The sequence below is a fragment of the Octopus sinensis genome, linkage group LG7 (genome assembly GCF_006345805.1).
Source record: "Octopus sinensis linkage group LG7, ASM634580v1, whole genome shotgun sequence".
NCBI classification, from domain to species: domain Eukaryota; kingdom Metazoa; phylum Mollusca; class Cephalopoda; order Octopoda; family Octopodidae; genus Octopus; species Octopus sinensis.
In genome coordinates, this window is record NC_043003.1 from 27,678,180 (window position 1) to 27,699,805 (window position 21,626).

At 38.5% G+C, this 21,626-nt stretch overlaps 1 protein-coding gene across 4 annotated transcripts in view; it reads right to left on the reverse strand.

Moving 5' to 3' along the window:
• LOC115213779 (TBC1 domain family member 1) overlaps positions 1 to 21,626 on the reverse strand; it is a 196,655-nt gene that overhangs the window by 102,471 nt on the left and 72,558 nt on the right. Inside the window, exon 1 of one of the 4 annotated variants that reach the window (XM_029782621.2) lies at positions 7,575 to 8,625. The exons of 2 other annotated variants lie outside the window; for them this stretch is intronic. In XM_029782621.2, coding sequence (XP_029638481.1) covers positions 7,575 to 8,099 — 525 coding nt within the window. In that variant the 5' untranslated portion in view covers positions 8,100 to 8,625. Of the gene's footprint in view, positions 1 to 4,023; positions 4,048 to 7,574; positions 8,626 to 21,626 lie in introns of those variants that run through there. One more of the 4 variants, XM_036504664.1, reaches the window with a different exon arrangement.

Here is a 21,626-nt window from a genome sequence, read left to right on the forward strand (position 1 = left end):
TTGCCCAAGGTGCCACGCAGTGGGACTGAACCTGGAACCATGTGATTGGCAAGCAAGCTACTTACCACACAGCCACTCCTACGCCTACATATATGTGTGTGTGTATGTGTGTATATATATATATAATATATATATATATATATATATAATATATATATGTATGTATGCATATATATATATACACACTAGTGTATCACATGTTATATGATGGATTAATTTGGATGTATACTTTTGTCACCATGGGCAACGTCAGGGAATGTAGCATACATATGACAATTTATTTCAACTTGCATGAAATTTCTTGGTGCTTTAACAGAATGATGAAATGAATATTGATTTTCAAAAGAGAAATTATCTTAAAACATAAGAAAAAAACAAAAAAAATTCTCATTTGCGTAACTCCTGCAGTAACTACAGTCATTTACCCCACTTTCCTCTACCTCTTCTTTCTTTCCCACTCCTCCTCCTGTCTCTGATTATTTCACTCTCTTATTGTGTATGTGTGTGTGTGTAGTGTTTGTTCACTCATTGCCTGCCACCAAGTTTTATATAATCGCTCATCTTGCACCTCATATGTTAACTCTTTTCTACAACACATTCCTCTTCTCTCTGTACAATGTAAAACATGACTGGAGAATCAACCAACCAGCATTTACACTGGCTATTACAAACACACACACAAATATATATATATATATATATATATATCTTTTCTTTTTTAACTTTTACTGTTTCAGTCATTACACTGTGCCAAAGCTAGGGCACTGCCTTGAAGGGATTTAAACAAATTATACCCACTTTATTTTTGTGAAGCCTGGTACTTATTCTATCAATCTCTTTGCCAAACTGCTAAGTTGTAGGGACATAGATACACCAATATTGATTGTCAATCAGCGGTGGTGGTGGTGGGGGAAACACAAACAGGAAGACACACACACATAGATATATACATACAAACACACACACACATATATATACATATATATGATGGGCTTCTTTCAGTTTCCGCCTACCAAATCCATTCACAGGCTTTGGTCGGCCTGGGGCTATAGCAGAAGACGTGGGACTATAGCAGAAGCAGTGGGACTGAACCCAGAACCAAGTGGTTGGTAAGCAAGCTACTTACCACACAGCCACTCCTGCGTCTGTGTGTAGATAGACCAATAAATAGAGATAGATAGATATGTTTCTTTATTAGCCACACAGGGCTGAACACAGATGGGACAGATTACAAAGTAGAGCTTTTCTTTTTTGGGGAGAAAAGAAATAAAAAAGGGTAGGTTTTCGCTCAAAAGGGATCGTAAAAGGGAAAGAAAGAAAAAGAAAAAAAAAACGATCAATAGGGATCGTGTATCACAGAAATGTCATGATGTATAGTGTAAAGGGGGAAGCAGATAAGGTTTATCTGTGGAAAGAAAAGCTTACGATAAAGACCATGGTAACCTCGGTCAATAATGTGACATGTTACCACATTTGTTTGCATGTAGGTAACCCTCTGTTTTTAATTTTTCCGGGTTCATAGGATTATGCTCAAAGTGGCTTCGTCATTCATATGTGTCATCCTTGCTACATTCATGCATCTTTTTTAGAAACATTCGCTAGACAAAACTTGCCTTTCTCACTTTCCTTTTCAAGTGATACTTGAAGAAGTTGATGAGCGATTGACCAGAGAGGAAAGCATTTGTCTCCAATCCTTTCAGACGCGTCCACCAGATACATTCTCTCGCCATAGCCACAAGAATGGTGAAAATAGCTCTTCCTTCCCGTTTGAAGGAAGGAAGGAAGGAGAGAGAGAGAGAGAGAGAGAGAGAGAGAGAGAAACTCACAATAATAATATTATTTTGTTTAAGAGTGTATGAACAACAGATCCAAAGAACAAGAAATAGCAGCCAATTTTTTTAAAATCACTCATCTGCTTGTATGTCAGTGACAATCATTTACAACTATTACAAATATTATTTTGTTTAAGAGTGTATGAACAACAGACCCAAAGAACAAAGGCTAATGAAATAATAGGGAATATAGTAAACTAGTTAAGTTAGTGTAAGAGAATTAGTAATTATTCAGGTGCTATATAGCTCTCATTATAATGCCTATTTACCAAGGGTCAGACAAGACTATGTTGGGGTTGGGTTCTCTGTGACCAGATACTCTTTTTGCTGATGTGAGCCCTCAGTAGCTTCCAAGTGTGGTAACAGTCTTCAAGTCAATTGGACAAGGAATAATCCAGAGGTAACAATTGCAGCGTGGAAGGTATTTATAAGCCATTTAAGAAACACACAAAAACTGTTAGATTCACTTCAACATTTAAATTTAATTTGTCAAAATATTTTCGTCACTTTGAGACCGTGACCTGTTCACTGACAAAACTTTGTGCTGCATCTCCTTGTTAGTGAACAGGTCGTGGTCTCAAAGCAACGAAAATATTTTGACAAATTATATTTAAATGTTGAAGTGAATCTAACGGTTTTTGTGTGTTTCTTAAACGGCTTATAAACACCTTCCACACTGCAATTGTTTTCGTTCTAGCACACAATCTCAGATCAGGTCACTTGCTATGCAAGTACATCTCCGTAAATCCAGAGGTAGTTATGCAGATAACTGGAAACAAACGACACTTTTCAAATCAAATGTTTGTTTGCAATCAGTAAAAACATATGAAGACAAGGAAAAATATGAATCTGCTTGCACAGTGAGCAAGTGTGTTAGTTTGTATGTGTGTACACACATACACATCAATATATATATATAAATGTACACAGATACACATTGCTATATACAGTAATCCCTCACCATATCACAGTTCACCTATTGTGGTTCACCTATCATGGTTTATTATTTAAGCTTACATTGATTCCTCCGTGGTGTCGTTTTGCATTTATAATGAAACGAGACAGAAGTTTCATAAACTACAAAATATAAATATCCACACTACCACACTTAAAATCTACATGCTATAACTTTTTATCTTGATTTGAATGTACATAAAGGTATTTAGAATGTCCAAACTTATTTCTGTAAATGTGCTAAGCACTGGTGCTGATCATAGTTTAATCAATAAGCGTAGGAGTGAGGTAAATGCAATAAAAATGTGGGGGAGGACATTTAAGCGGCCCTTCAGAAATTGAATCTTCTTACGATACTCCTTGGGGGTTCATGGTATGAAATTCATTGTCATTTAGTTTAAAATGCAGTAAAAATAGTTTGGGGAGGGGGCAGTGGGGCCCCAATTAGGTGGCCCTTAAAAAAATTGACCCCCTTAGGACATTCCCAGAGATTGCTGGTTTGAGTTTCGGTGTCCTTACACCAATGGCCTTGGAGGAGTTAACAAACATAAAAATGTAACGGACAGAGAAACATCACTCAAATTTATAATAGGATATATATATATACAAATTATACAAATAATAAAAAAATATACAGTACAGTAGTTTCTAGTTCATAGATTTTCACCTATTGTAGGGGGTTATGGAATGTAACACTCATGACAGTTGAGGGATTGTTTTATATATATATATATATATATATATATTTCCACTCATGTGGTACCTTACAACTTCACTTTGTTATATATATATATATAGTACTTTTTTTTATTAACCCTGTAAAGATGAAAAGTAAAGTTGATAAACTGAGTACCAGTCAAGCATTGGGGTAAATTCTAATAGCAGTTTATCAATCTCTCTCTCTCTCTCCCTCTCTATAGCTCTAACTGTTTGTTGTCCGTTTGTCTCCCTCTCATTCTGTATCTGTCTCTCCCCATCTTTTTATCTGTCTGTCTGTCTGTTTCTATCTCTCTCACTTCTTCTCGTACTCACTCTTTCTTTATCTCTCTCTCTCTCACTATATATATATATATACTATACACATCTGTCTGTCTGTCTATCTATCTATCTCTCCGTCTCTGTTTATCAATCTCTTAATCCAACTCTCCCACTTTCTGTCCGTCTGTCTGTCTGCTACTCTCTCTCTTTCAGGAATGCTTAAGTTGTGTTAAATGAAGGATTATGTAAAACCACTCACAGAGTCCATATTTATTCCACAGTTGGAGGAATGAGTATGAGTTGGCAACATCTATCTTCTCATAGAAAAAAACTGACAGAATCGGAATTGAAACTGTCTAAGAATAGTACAATGTGCAGTTCAGAGCAGAACAGTAATTAACAAGACAAATTACTTAATGAGTTTCACCACATTTAATGCAGGGAGCATTGAAATGTAAACTAAAAATAATTATGCATCTAGGAAAACTATAATATTAGGTCAAAAACTAATATTATTTTAATTGTTTTAGTAATTACGTGAACATACGTTTCCTTAGAACATCATTATTATTAATTAGCTCTTTAACTGACAATTCATTAATTTATGTGAATATTAACTTAACCATTTCAAAGTTATTTGACATAGTAATAATAATCCTTTCTACTATAGGAACAAAGCTTGAAATTTAAGGTAAGGGGCTAGTTGATTACATTGACCCCAGTATCTAACTGGTATTTATTTTATAGAACCTGATAGGATGAAAAGCAAAGTCAACCTTGGTGAGATTTGAACTCAGAATGTAAACCTGGAAGAAACGCTGCAAGGCATTTTGTCCAGCATGCTAACAATTCTGCCAGATGGCATAAGGTCAGTAATTTTAAGAGGAGGAGATAAGTCTTTCATATCAGCCCCAGTGTTCAACTGGTACTTATTCCATTGACCCTCAAAAGGATGAAAGGCAAAGTCAATTTTGGCGGAATTTGAACTCAGAATAGATTGGGCTGAAAGAAATACTTATTTCTTTATTGCCCACAAGGGTTAAACATAGAAGGGGACAAACAAGGACAGACAAAGGGATTAAGTTGATTACATCGACCCCAGTGCGTAATTGGTACTTAATTTATCGACCCCGAAATGATGAAAGGCAAAGTCGACCTCGGTGGAATTTGAACTCAGAATGTAACGGCAGACGAAATACCACTAAGCATTTCATCCAGGGTGCTAACATTTCTGCCAGCTCACCGCTGAAAGAAATACCGCTGAGCATTTCGTCTGTAGGCTTAATGATTCTTGAGTTTCGGAAAAATGCATTTTGGCATTTGTTTCAGCTCTTTTTGAGTTCAAATCCACCCAAAGTCAACTTTGCATTTTGCCCTTTCACAGTCAAGTACTAGTGTTAATGTTCTTACAGTTCTGCTAATCCATTGTCTTGAAAGGATGAAAAGCAGAGTTGATCTGAGTAGGATTTGAACTCAGAGCAAGAGGGCCAGAACAAATACTTGTTCCAATGCTCTAATGATTCTGCCAAAATCACTGCTTATTTATCTGCTGTAGTTTTGTTTAACACCCAGGTCATTCCTAATTCAACAGATTTATGATCAAAGGTATCCCTGCCATGACCATCACACCTTATTTTGTTTTAAAAGAGGCACAAAGTTTCAAGGACTACATTAATGTGTCCTTCCATTTTCATAAGGTATGAGTTGAAGATTTGGCTGCTGTTTCTAGGATATCAAGTAGACAAATTGAATTTCTCGTGTTTTCATTGCTGTTGAAGTCATCTTTCATGTTTAATCCTAGATCAGTTCTGATCCAACAGATCTGTGATCAAAAGTATTCCAAGCATGGCCATCCATATCTATGATCAAAGCACTCCAACCATTCCATCCCTGCTTGGTTTTCCAGTCATAGTATATCTTTGACTACCAAACATCTAACATACAGCCAGATATTTAAAAAAGAGAGGTATAATGAATGGGACAACTGACCTCAGTATATCACTGGAATCTATTCTGGAGATGCTCTTTTCTCCTTGTCATCCATCAATATGAATGATAAAAGTGAAAACCAGGTAGGCTTTGAAGTCAGAACATAAGAGGACAAACTGGTGAACTTTAAGGGAGAGTACAAAATATAGCAAGACGTTACACACAATACAATATTTGATGGTGATGGCCATGGCACTGACCGTTGCGAGAAGAAATACTGATTTCTCAAGTTACAAATGGATCACAGTATTGAATTATAAAAACATTTAATATACTTTGTCATATAGATCCGCAAAATCTTAGGCCTAACATGGTACAACAAGGTCACCAATGTTGAAGTTCTATCGCAGGCGAATCTTCAAAGCATGACAGCTATCTTGTGTATGAGAAGACTGAGGTGGCTGGAGCATGTATACACACACACACCATATATATATACACAGCTTCTAACAATATCAGAGACCTGGGTGTAATTGTAGATAACAATCTCAGTTGGAGTGCCCACATCAACAATAAGGTCGATATAGCTCGTAGGATGAGCTCCTGGATCTTAAGAACCTTCCGGTCCAGAGAACAAGGTGTTATCATTCCACTTTTCTCCTCCTTTGTACAGCCACACCTCGAATACTGCTGTCCCTTGTGGTCTCCCCATACAAAACAAAACATTTTGAGTATTGAATCACCCCAGAGGTCACTCACTAAATGAATTGAAGGCATGACTGATCTCGATTATTGGGACTGCCTTAAAACCTTCAAATTCTACTCTCTCCAGTACTGCTGCAAGTGGTACATCATTTTTACGATGTGGAGATTACCGCCAGCATTGCCCAACGACCTGAACATTAGTTTCAGGTTCATCCAAGGTTGGGACCACAGGCTGTAAGTCCCCTGCCCATTCAGGATCACAACATATGGTACACTGCGACATAATTTCTATTCCTCACAGGCCCTACACTGTTGAACATTGTCCTGAAGAGATCAAAGTGGAAAAGGATCCCATCACCTTTAAACAGAGTCTAGACAGACTCTTAAGGAATATGGATAAGCCCACCCATACCTGGATACACTCACTCAACAAGAACTCACTACTTGAATGGACCTAACAAAACTTGACTTAAACAGGATTTAGATATCCTATCAGGTGGTGCTATTAAGTTAGACATGGGCTGGACCAATCTTGGTCGAACATATCTAAATTTATATAATATATATAAATACCACACACACACACATATATATATGATATATACATACATATATATATATATATATATATACATACATGATATAGATATATACATACATATATATATATATATATATATATATATATATACATACATGATATAGATATATACATACATATATATATATATATACACATGATATAGATATATACATACATATATATATATATATATATATTATATATATATATATGTATGATATATACATATATATGATATATACATATAACATATATATGATATATACACATATATATATATATATGATATATACACATATATATAAACACATACATATATATAAACCCACATCCACACACATGTACACACACAACCATCCATACACATGTGTACGTGCATACACAGACACACACACACATATGAAAAACAGATGAAGCAGCAGAGGTTGAACATTCATGAACATAAGCGTGTTCGGCCAGAGTTGACCTGGAAGAGTAAACAATAACAACAACAACAACAACATCCACAGTACCTCCTGCCCTCCTCCTCATCATCATGATCATTATCATTGGTAACAACAGGTAAATAACCATAACAAACATATTTAACTAACCCGAATAGTTGTAATGGTATACTGCTCAACCAAGTACATGGGTGTGTCCTGCATACTGAGTGTGCGCTTGGTGGTGGAACGACGCTTTCTGATCACTCTGCCATTGCTGCTGTATGAGCGCCGTTCAATAAACCTGTGGTCTTGTTGCACCACACTGGCGTTCACTGCAACCAGCTGCAGATTGTCTTCTGTTTCATCGGAGGCCTCCGTGTCCTTTTGTAAATCCATGTTTAAAACTGACCACTGGTCTGAGTCGGTCTGGGCCTGTGTGTTAATATGAGGGGCTGCAACTGTTGTTGTAGCAGAGGTGGTGGTGGTGGTGGTGGCAGTGCTGGTAGTATTGGTGGTGATGGTGGTGCTGGTGGTAATGGTAGTGGCGTCGGTGGTGGTGGTAGCAGCATTGCTTGTGGATATGTTTGAGATGTTTACTGGGGTTGGCAGATCCATGGCATAGCAGTCAAGGTTGGAGTCACACTCTTTGTCACTGGAGCTTGGCTCATGTGCCATTGTCACTTCGGGGGACATGATCCCTCAAATGAGGCACACCTAGGATAACACAAGATTGTTGAAAGGAGGTAGAAGTGAGAATGAAAAAATAAGCCTGAGTGTATATGCAAATGTGATATGAGTGTGTGTGTGTGTGTGTGTGTGTGACTAGAAGGAAGACTACAGATTTTTTTCTTCTTTTTACTCTGTGTTTATGTTTGCCAATATTGAGTCCCAGTAAGAGATAGTGGAGTGGGGATTAGGCTTCTCCAGAAGCAAGAGTCACTTGAGTGTCACCTAGAATGCCATTTCTGACCACCATCTCATCTTTGTTTTTTTTCTTCTTCTTGAAACAAAGGTGAAATTTCCAAGCCTGAAAATTGTCCAGTTTTTCTGGCCCAATTCTAAAGCAAAGAAGGATGCTGTGGTTGAACCTGGGTACAATGTTTCTGATCGAGATCAGAATAGTCCAAATAAGAACATTTAATACTTGGATCCGAAGTATGCATATATGAGTACTGGTATAAGTGTGGGTGTCCAATTTTCACTATATATACATATATATAACGTAGCACTTAGTATCCGAGTATGAGTTTTTATATATATATATATATATATATATATATATATATATATATAAGACACTTGATGCCTGAAGTATATGTAAAAGATACTGGAATGAGTTTTGGTATACAATATCAAGGATAGGTATTTGTGGTTGAGTATAAGAGTATATATTTACATATAGCAATTAATGTCCAAGTATGAGTATATATTATATAATAGTACTAGAGTATAAGTATGTGTATGTATGTGTATATATATATATATATATATATCTAACACTTGGTACTTGATTGTAAATATATAATACTTGTTGTCTGAGTATGGGTACTTGATTTCCAAGTATAAATAACAAAAGTTATATATGTATGTGTGTGTGTGTGTGTTTATATATATATATATAAAACTTGGTGTTTGAAATTTAGTATAGATTCCTGGTGAAAAACTTAGTACAGGGGAAAATCGACGGACTTTTCATTGTATTGGTTGTGATATTAAGTCAGGTAAAATATATTTTGATTGAGCATGAAGTATAAACCGCTGTCCAAGTGAAGGAATCAAGATGTTTTTTCTTAACAAAGAAAAAAAAATGAAAAAGAAAAATGTATTCCTTGTTAGTGAAAAAGAATAAGGAGCACTGTGTCCGAGTCAAAGTATTGACATTTGTCCAAGAATTAAATACAAAGTGTTATCCCTGGAAACTAAAAGCAGGAGAAATAGGAGTAATAAAAACCCAACGAAACATGATCCAAGGACCTACAGGAGTGAGACTGTGTAAAAAAGCACTGGATGATCACTTGAATGTAGGAAAACTGTCCGAGCCCAAAAAAGACTGCTCTCGGTCAACAACAATAACAACAACTACACAAGGATGGTGGTAATTAAGTTTGCCAAATGTTGCTATTTCCTCTGCAGTGTCGTCAGAGGTGATGTTTGTACTGATGGTGGCTGTGGTGGTATTTGTAATAGTGGTAGTGGTGGTGGTGGTGATGGTGGTACTGACAGTGGTTGTGATAGTGATGTTTGGACTGGTGGTGGTGGTGGTGATGGTGGTGGTGTATTAGTCTGTTAATAAGTATGACCATTGTTTCTAAGTTTGTCTGTCTGTCTGTCTGTGTGTCTGGACACTGGCTGCTGCCATGAGTGAGTGTGTGTGTGTGTGTGTCTGTGTATAAACATATGTATGTATATGTGTGTATGTATGTATGTATATGTGTGTATGTATGTATGTATGTTTGCATGTGGATTGTGTGTGTATGTGTATGTATATATATATATATATATATACACTCGCATAGATAAATATATACACATGCTTTCAGATACACACACATATACACATTCACATACATACATGTATATATGTGTGTGTGAGCATATGTGTGTACATGTGTGTGTGTATGTATATGTGTGTGTATGTTATATGTATGATTTGTGTCATATGACCTCTGGCGTCAATATAGTGAAGGTAGGGCCTTTATCCCCCACTCCTTCCCTACTCTACACACCACTTTAAGCTTTCTACACACACCAGCATCATCACCACCATCATCAATACCAGTTGTAGCATCGCCGCCACAACCACCACCATGCTTCTCGCTGTGTCTGTTGGATGAAGAGAAGGAGAGAGAGAGCAAAGGTAGAAAACCGAGACAGAGAGATGAAGAGACTGAAAAAGAGAGATACAGGGAGATGGAGAGAGAGAGAGAGAGAGAGAGAGAGAGAGAAAGGGAAACAGAAGAAGAGAGAGGGAGGTACAGGAGAGGGAGAAAGAGAAAGAAATATATACGTTACGCATACAGATATGCAGACACACACACACACACACTTATATATATATGTGCATCTTATGCCTGTATGTGCACATGTAAGTGTATGTGTGTGAGTGTCTGTGCATGTGTAAGTATGTATATCTATATATGTATGTAAGTGTGTGTATGTGTGCAATGAGGTTTTTTGTAATGAAAGATCCAATATAATTGACAAAAGTAAGATTATGCTAAATATCTTATGTATGGAAGGAAATAAGCAACATCTTCAAATACGTCATGGAAGATGGGTGAAGTTGTCTGTGGTATGTGTGTGTGTGTGTGAGTAATGGTGGTAGTAATGCTAGCAGAGTAGAAGGTTGATATCTAGGTATTATTATAATGGATTATTCTGAGCTCAAATCCTACTAGAGTCAACTTCGCTTTTCATCTTTATGGGGTTGATATAATAAGTACCAGTTGAGCACTGGGGTCAATGTAATCAACTAGACACCCTCCCCCAATATTTTAGGCCTTGTGCCTATTGTTGAAAGGATTATTATAATTATTATTATTATTATCATTAGTAGTAGTAGAAGTATAAGTATTACTATTAGTATTAGTATTATTTAAAGGGAAATTGCTAGTACACTGAGCAAAACACTTAGCAGTATTCTGTCCATCTGAGCTCAAATGCCACTGAGGTTGACTTAACCTTTCATTCTTTCGGAGTCAATAAAAAAAGTAGCAGTTGAACACTGGGGGGGGGGGGAGGGTCAATGTAATCAACTTACCCCTTCCCCTGAAATTTCAGACCTTCAATCATAATAGAAAGGATTGTTATTTTCTGTACCGGTGGCATGTGAAAAAGACATTTGAGCGAGGTCGTTGCCAGTGCCACTGGACTGGCTCCTGTGCAGGTGGCATGTAAAAACACCATTTGAGTGTGGCCGTTGCCAGTACAATCTGATTGGCCTTTGTGCCGGTGGCACGTAAAAGCACCCACTACAGTCTTGGAGTGGTTGGCGTTAGGAAGGGCATCCAGCTGTAGAAACTCTGCCAGATCAAGATTGGAGCCTGGTGCGGCCATCTGGTTTGCCAGTCCTCAGTTAAATCCCCCAACCCATGCTAGCATGGAAAGCAGACGTTAAACGATTATGATGATGATGATTGTCATCATCATCATTGTTGTTAAGGTGGCAAGCTGCCAGAATCATTAGCACACTGGACAAATGCTTAGCGGCATTTCATCCGTCTTTACATTCTGAGTTCAAATTGACTTTGCCTTTCATCCTTTCAGTTGTCAGTAAATTAAGTACCTGTTACACACTGAAGTTAATGTAATTGACTTAGCCCCTCCCCACAAATTTCAGGCCTTGTACCTTTAGTAGAAAGGATTATTATTGTTGTTGTTAAGGCAGTAAGCTGGCAGAATCGTTAGTATACCAGGCAAATGCTTAGAGGAACTTCATCTGTCTTCACATTCTGAGTTCAAATTCTGCCAAGGTTGATTTTTGCTTTTCATCCTTTATGGGTCAATAAATTAAGTACCAGTTACGCACTGGGATTGATGTAATCGACTAGTCTCCTTCTTACAAATTTTAAGCCTTGTGCTCATAGTGGAAAGAATTAATATTATTATTGAGTGAAAGAGCAGGACATGCCATCAAAGTGATGCTGGGGTAAAAACATACGAAATTCAATATACCCATCACTACTACCCATCTGATAAGAGTACACCAGGCACATGCATCACAACCATATTCGCATGAAATGATGATTTCATATCAAGATAAACAGCACATGACCTTGAAGGTGGGGCCCAATTAGAATTTTCTCCAAGTCAAGTAGCCCATCCCACTCAAAAGGTCCTGGAATAAGAGTTCTTTAAGGATGATTAACGAAACACTCATGTTTCCAGCAGTGAATTATTCAAACCCCAAAGAACTCGTCTCAACACATGGCTATGATGTTCCCCCATAACTCCTGCTTATGAACAGAGATGCACATATTGTCAACCACTAAGAGACATGCTAAACTGGTTCAGGTCAAGCAGCTGACAAGCATATCTGCAAAATTGAGCAGAATATTTGCCATAGCTCAATGTTGTTGTTGTTATTTAAAGTCTAGCTGTGATACTGGCATGACTTGGATGGCTAGACAGGGTCTGATGACTCAAAAATCCATGTAATGCATCAATGTCTCCATTGGCATGGCCTCTACAGCTGGATGCCCTTCCTAATGCAAACAACCTTATAGAATGAACTGGGTACTTTATCCGTGGTTCCAGCACTAGTGATGATTTCTTTGTAACAAGCAGGACTAAGGCCCTAAAGTGGACTAGATAACTGAGAAAAAAAACAAAAGAGAGAGTGGAGAGTGGGTAAATAATCCTTGGCAGAGAAATTCTCTTTCATTCACATTCAGATGGAAGTACTGAAATAAATGTCTGGATCATCTGATTCCCTCTCACGTACTGTGGACACCCACACATGAGGCACAAGCATGATAGTGTGGTTAATTAGTTCACTTTTCACTGCCAGATGGTTTCAGGTTCAGCTCCAATGCATGACACTTTGGGGTGTGTATCTTCTACTATAGACCCAAGTTCATCAAAGCCTTGTGTATAGATTTGGTTGACAGAATCTGAAACCTACCACGTATACACACACACACACCACACACACACACACACACACACACACACACACATACATAGTCTGACAATAGCTCAGCTGGCCAAAACTTTGAAGTCACTGTCAACAACATTCTTGTATAAGAATAAGAAATTTGTACTTCATAAAAGTGTAGAGTAATGTAAAATTGCTTTTATTATAACATAAAAACAAACATCAATAGATGCACACACACACACACAACATATATTCATGTTTGTTCACATTTCTCCAAAGGAGGTCAAGTGTTTAAAACTTTGGATTTTTCACTCTTTCCGGCAAATTAACAACTGTACGTCATTTTTATTTTTATCCAAGCACTAATACGGATGAACTTTTAGCTATTAGCTTCCTTTGATTATGGAATATATATACACACACACACATATACATATATATATATATATATATATATATATATATATATACATACATATATGTTAAAAACAAGGACACCGGACAGTAAGAAAATAAGAATTGAGCATCCAACAATTTTAGGTTCATTGTGGGTTGATGCGAATATGTATGTATGTATGAATCTATGTTTGTATGTGTGTGTGAGAGACTTTTAGGACATTCAACCATAGAAACCATGCCAAAAGAGCCATTTGGAGTTTGAACAGCACCCCGGCTGGCCAGCTCCTGTCAAACTGTCCAACCTATGCCAGCATGGAAAATCGTTGTTAAAGAATGATGATGATGATGATGATTTAGGTGTAGAAATCGATGCCAAAGCAGAGATGAAAACTTGGCACAGTTCCTTGGCTTGTTGGCTCCTGTCAATCCATCCAACCCATGCCAGCATGGAACACAGGCGTTTCATTATGATAATAAAAGCTGATAATATAAATGTTGGCTGGTTGGTTGTTTCACTGATATCTCCAGTTAGGCTTTACATTGTATAGAGAAAGGAACAAAAGTAAGAGAGATACAGAAAGAGTTAACATAAGAGGTGTAAGATGAGTGCACATGAGAAGCTTGGTAACAGTCACTGAGTAGAGAATGTAACATACACACAGAGTGAGAGAGACAGAGAATCAATGAAACACAAAGAAGAGAGGGTAAATAACAGGATAGTAATGGGATGAGTTATACACGAGAACATTGCTTTATGTCAATTTATTTTAAGGTAATAAGTATTTTTCATATAAAAATTAGCATTTATTTCATCATTTTCTATGAATGCCAAAAGATTTAGACACACATACACATGCACAAATGTACATAAGCTGTACACAAATTCAACATAAGACATAAAAATGATATCTTCTTACGTTACGTATATAAATATGTATATACATATTTACATACATACACACACATGTGTGTGTGTGTGTGAACAAGCATACACATATATAAAGGCTTTACAGTTTGGGATGATTATGTAAGAGATAACCACTCTTGCAGAATTGAAATTATACAAGTGGCTTTTGTATATATGTATGTGTGTGTGTCTATATATATATATATATACATACATACATACATACATACATATATATATATATATATATATATATACACACACATATATGTATACACACATATTTATATATATACATATACACATACATATATACATATATACATATATACATACACACATACACACACACACACAGATATATAGCGTCATGAATGTTGTTGGTGTTGTTGTTGTTGCTGCTGGCATAATCATCAGCTCCAACACTTCATGTTTGTTTTCCATGTTGGTATGTGTTGAATAGTTTCATTGCTGTGCTCCTAAATGGATCGGAACACCACATGCTGCTTTTAAATTTCCTTTTTTGCCATGGTTTCTACAGCTGGATACCTTTCCTTACACCAACCACATTACAGAGTGTACGAAATGCATTTTTTTTTTGTTGCACTAATACATGGAAGGTTGGCACATTTTCAACAGAACTGTATAAATAGATAGTTATGTATCAGTTTATCTATACCTCAGTCTGTCCATCCATCCATCAATATATATATATATAACACATGATCACGTGACTGACCAGGCTATCAGATGTTGCTACACATCGCTGGTCACAATGTGCTTTGCATTGTTTTGTTAGCCTTCAAATGATGCCACCCCGCTGGCTAAGCAAGCAGGCCAACAGAAGAAAGAGTGAGAGAAAGTTGAGGTGAGAGAGTACAGCAGGGATCGCTACCACCCCCTGCTGGAGCCCCATGGAGCTTTAGGTGTTTTCACTCAATAAACACCCACAACACCCGGTCTGGGGATCGAAACCGCGATGCTACGACCGTGATTCCACTGCCCTAACCACTGGACCATTGTGCCTACACACACACACACACATATATATATGGAGCAAAATATTCAGGAGAAAATATTTGCAAAGATATCACTGACTTTATTATTATCTTGAGATTGTCTAGCCAGTTTACCTTTGGATGGTTGATTTCTGTAGTTACTATCAGTGAATTTTGGCGCTTTAAATAAGTGTTTTGACTGTCATTTCCAGCAGATAGACATACTTAGTATGTCCTTTGATTAATTTTAATCCTTCAGCTAGATGTATGTATATATATATATATATATATATATCTACATTCCCTATATAATTCATATATAAATAAAGATAAAAAGACCCCCTTCCATCATGAATGACCATGGGATTGCACCAAGAAAGCTCCCCTCCAAGGTACATGTCTGGACAAGGTTGTTTATAGAAGACCAGCAGTCAGCAATGCATACCAGCCTCCCCTCTCCATGCCACCAATGTTATCCAAGGGAAAAACAAAGGCCGATACAGCTTGGCACCAGTGATGTTGCAACTCAATTCTACAGCTGACTGAACTGGAGTAAGATAAAATAAAGTATCTTGCTCAAGAACACAACACACAGCCCAATCCAGGAATTGAACTCACTACCTCATGATTGTGAGCCTGACACACTAACCACTGAGCTATGTGCCTTCACTATAATATATATATATTATAAAGAGAGAGTGAAAGAGAGAAAGAGATAATCAGTCAGATGAATAGATAGATGATAGAGAAATATCATGTTAACAAGCCTTAATCTAGAAATTATAAAATTTTGCTCCTGACCACCCCCCTGCTGCCACCAGTACCAGCACCACCCCTGTCACTGACAACAACATTATCAGTATCCAATTTTGGGTTGATCCTGTTGCTTATATGAATTACATAAAAGTGCACTTGATGTGTTACCCTGACAAATCAACATCCAACATCATCATTATCATCACCACTGCTAACGCCAGCTCCCTCATGCAACTTCTTTTTATTTATCAACCCTCACCATCACCACTACCACTATGACCACTGACACCACTGCCTGCAATATCATCATTATCATCATCGCTTTTGTTAAGATCATCTTTGTTGTAGTCATCATTGTCATCATTATCATCATCACCACCATCATCATAATTGTCATTATCAACCTCATCATCATCATAAATGTCATTATCAACCTCATCATCATCATCATCATAATTGTCATTATCAACCTCATCATCATCATCATGTCATCATCATCATCACTCATCATCATAATTATCATTATCAACCTCATCATCATCATCATCATCATTGCTGTCATCTTCATCACCGTCATCATCATCATCATCATTGACTTCATCACTACCATTGCCACATTCAACATTTACCACTACTAAATCAACATCATCAGAAATATGAGTGCCGCCCATGTCCACTAAAATGCACAAATACACACACACACACACACACACACACACACAGTGTATGTATTCATTTACTGTAAACAAGATCCAAAAATATAATACTAACAATATCAGATTGCATAAGACAGACTTTGTTTACAAATATGTTGCAAAGCAGGCAAGTTTTAGACAAGGAAGGAATTGGGGTGGAAGGGAGAGGGGATATGAGGGACAGGGAGAGGCAAAAAGAAAATGAGAGAGAGAAACAAAAACTAAATATGTATATATATATGTATTTGTATGTGTGTGTATACGTATGTGTGAGATGTGTGGCTATATATATATTTACATACAGATATATATGTGTTTGTGTGATTGTATGTAGAGCATGGATGTGGCTATATATATATATATATATGTACAGGAGAGTATTGTAGTTTGCTTGAAGCATTGTGTATTGCTTGTAAAGAATATCTGGAGAAGGAATTTTATTCTGAAATATCATCAGACTATGGATAACTAAATTACAATAGGTATATAGCCCAATGTATTATAGTGCATTGTTGTACCATTCAAAACTTTTTATTCTTTATACACACACACATGTCTATACATCATCATCATTGTTTAGCATCCGCTTTCCATGCTAGAATGGGATGGATGGTTCAACTGGGGTCTGGGAAGCCAGAAGGCTGCACCAGACGCAGTCTGATCTGGCAATGTTTCTATGGCTGGATGCCCTTCCTAACGCCAACCACTCCATGAGTGTAGTGGGTGCTTTTTACGTGCCAGACAAGGCTGGCAAACAGCCACAATCGGATGGTGCTTTTTACGTGCAACTGGCACGGGGGCCAGGCGAGGCTGGCAACGGCCACAATCAGATGGTGCTTTTTACATGCCACCGGCACGAAGCCAGTTGGGGTGGCGCTGGCAACGGCCACGTTCAGATGGTTCTCTTATGTACCACCGGCACTGGTATCACAGCTGCAATTTCCATTCATTGATGTTGATCGATTTCGATTTTCACTTGCCTCAACAGGTCTTCACAAGTAGAGGTCTTCACACGTATGTATATTAGGCGTCGGCAATCTAAACCAGGCTGCAGGCCACTGGGCCACGTCTAGGCCACCTTGCGGGCCGCACCACCCTCCCAAACCGAAAAAATAACAAAGATACAAAATCAATGAAAATAAATGCAAATTGAACCTTTATTAAGACTTACAGTAATCACAATGTGAAATGATTAGTGTGAAGGCTGGTGATTCTTTGAAACAGATAGAGAGTCAATGTCCAGTTTGATGGACGAGGAGGCCAGAGGGAGAACACCTCGAAGATGAGCGTCTGTAAGCTGTTCTCTCGTCTTGTTCTTCGTCAGCTTCATGCAGCTGAACAGCTGCTTGCAGGAGTATGTGGACCCAAACAAGTGCTGGGAAAGCATGGGAGGCTGAGAGCAAGTGCCAGAACTCCATGGGTGATGCAAGCGCAAACTTTGCGTGGTGGCTCTCTGAGCACTGGGACGCAATGAGCTCCAGCTGAAGGTCGTTGGCCACTTTCACAGAATCCACATCAAAGGGAGCGGAGAGCAGCTTGTGCTCCTCACAGGCGTGCACTTCTTTGAAGTGTCTCTCGAACTCGCCTCGCAGCTCAGACAGTATCAGACAAAAGGATGATTTCTTCTTTCTCTCTAACTCTATCAGAATTCTTCTCCAAAGTTACATTTATTCAGTGTCAGTATTATGAAAGTAGGACACTGTTCTGGCTGGGGAGAAGACGGCTGCTGATTGGCTCTGTTAAATTTGCCGTCGGTTCAAAAAACCCTACTGGGTCACAGGAAATGTCTCGCGGGCTGCACCTAATGGAAATCTGGACAAGGCACTGTGGGCTGCATGGGAGGAACTCACAGGCTACAGGTTGCTGACGCCTGATATATATAGTTATATGTATCTTTATACATATATATGGCACTCAGTCGGTTATCGTAATGGAGGTTCCAGTTGATCCAATTAACGGAACAGCATGCTCATGAAATTAACATGCATATAGTTGAGCACTCCACAGACACACGAACCCATAATGTAGTTCTCAGGGAGAATCAGCATGACACAGGTTATGACAAGGCTGGCAAAATTGAATAGTACCTGTAGCTCACTACAGGTACTATTCAATTTTGCCAGCTGAGTGAACTGGAGCAACGTGTGAAACAAAGTTTCTTACTCCAGTTCACAGCAAGTCGCCAGGAATTGAACTCATGACCTTATGAATGTGAGCTGAATACCCTAACCACTAAGCCATATATCTTCACATATATATATCTGTGTGTGTGTGTATGTGTTTTTGGGTGAGCATGTGTGTGTGGTGCGTTTATTACATGTATGAATTCATATAGATATGCATGTACACACACATATATAAGGTGCAGGCATGTCTGTGTGGTTAAGAAGATTACTTTGGGTTCAGTCTAATAGCACACCACTCAGACATCTTCTTTAATAGCCCTAGGCAGACCAATAACTCGAACTTTTTAACCAGAACTGCATCTAAACTCAGTGCGTATATATATGTCTGTGTAAGGTAGGAAGCTGGCAGAAACGTTAGCATGCCGGACGAAATGCTTAGCAGTATTTCGTCTGCTGTTATGTTCTGAGTTCAAATTTTGCTGAGGTTGACTTTGCCTTTCATCCTTTCGGGGTCAATTACATAAGTACCAGTTACACGCTGGGGTTGATGTAATCAACTTAATCCCTTTGTCTGTCCATGTTTGGCTCCTCTATGTTTATCCCCCTGTAATAAGGAAATAAGTATATATGTGTGTGTGTATGCATACATCTTTGCGTTTGGCTCTAATCACTTGACAACCAGTGTTGGTTTGTTTACATCCCAGTAAAACAGCAGTTCAGAGAAATGTGGTCAATGAAATTCTGAGACCCCCTTCGGTCATGACATTGACTATGGGATTGCACCTAGAAAGTTACCCTCCCAGGCACAAGTCCAGGCAAGGTTGTTTATGGAAGACCAGCATTCGCCCATGCATACCGGCCTCCTCTCTCCCCACCACCAGTGTTATCCAAGGGAAAGGCAAGGGCCAATACAGCTTGGTATCTGTGACGTCGCAACTCATTTCTACAGCTGAGTGAACTGGAGCAACGTGAAATAAAGTGTCTTGCTCAAGAACACAACACACAGCCTGGTCCAGGATTCGAGCTCACAACCTCACGATCGTAAGCTCGATGCTCTACCCACTGAGCCATGTGGCTTTACAATGAAATACATACCAGACAAAGTAAGTACTGGGGTCAATTTGAACAACTAAACTCTTCAACATGGGGCCCTAGCATGGCCTGAGTTCAATGACTTGAATAAGTAGAAGAATAAGAGCATGCATGTGGGTCTATATGTATGTCTATTTGCACACACACACATACACGCACACACACACATGCGCGTGCACACACACATGCACGCACACACACACACACACACACATTAAGCTTTTGCATGGAAAAGGCTGACAGAAACATCAAATTTTCAATTTGCTGGCTTTTAATATGATAAAGGCAAGCACAACTTTTTCCATCTAAAAGTTTTAATGAGCATTTTACTCTGCTGAAGGATATTGAGCAATCCTTCAGTTTAATTTTAAATTGCTTTTTTAAATCACTTAAAATTAAAACACACACACATGTGCGCACGTATGCGCATGCACATATATACAGACACGCACACACACTAACATGCGCACACAGGAAAACGTACATTTATGCTTATGTTCACATGCACATACACAAACTTACATCGATATACACACACACACACACACACACACACACACACACACACATAGAAAGAGAAAGAGAGGGAGACTGAAAGAGATAGAAAAACATGCACATATGTTTATGCTGATCCCTGTTTGTTATCTTGCACGATTCTGTGTGTGTGTGTGTGTGTTTGTGTGTGTGTGTGTGTGTGTGCGTGCGCGTGCGTGCTGTGTGATGAAAAAAGAAACTGCTTACAAACAGCCTGAACAAAACAAAAATGTTTTTCTTTCGAAATGCAACAACAACAACAACAACAGCAAAAACAGAAAGAGCAATGAAAGTACAAAAACACGGTATCAGAAAGAGGTGGATTGGGGCAGGGGGGGGCAGGGTGTGTTTTGATGCTCAGAGTAGAGTTGTGATTCATTAGAAAGTTACATCTTCAATCAGTGACCACCCACCCACCACCTCTCCCACCTCTCCACTCCATATCTGTTGGCACCCTGTTCACACTTCTACTGATACCTAGAATATTTAGAACAAAGTACAAGTACTTTTAAGAGTCCATAGCAATAGTAACGTTTCTCTCATGTTAGTAGACAGCAGGTGTATGTATATATCTATATCATCATCATTGTTTAATGTCCACTTTCCATGCTAGCATGGATTGGACAATTTAACTGAGGGCTGGCGAACCAGATGGCTGCACCAGGCTCCAATCTTGATCTGGCAGATTCTACAGCTGGATGCCCTTCCTAACACCAACCACTTCGAGAGTGTAGTGGGTGTCTTTACGTGCCACTGGCACTGGGGCCAGTCAGGTGGCACTAGCAATGACCTTGCTGATAATGATCACGCTTGAATGGTGCCTTTTACGTGCCACCAGCATGGAAGCCAGTTAGCCACTCTTAGCACCCTACTAGCATGTGGCGCAAGTGCCAGTAATGCGACACTGGTAACGATCACACTCAAATGGTGCCTTTTATGTGCCACTGGCATGGAAGCTGGTTAGCCGCTCTGTCAACGACATATATATATATATGAACAATAATAAATCTCTGAGCGAGGTATAAACAGTGGCTGCACGACATCATGAAGTATATTTGCCACTTAAATGTAGCTAACCCTTAAGGGTGGATGCTACTGTAGCTTGTAGCCCCAG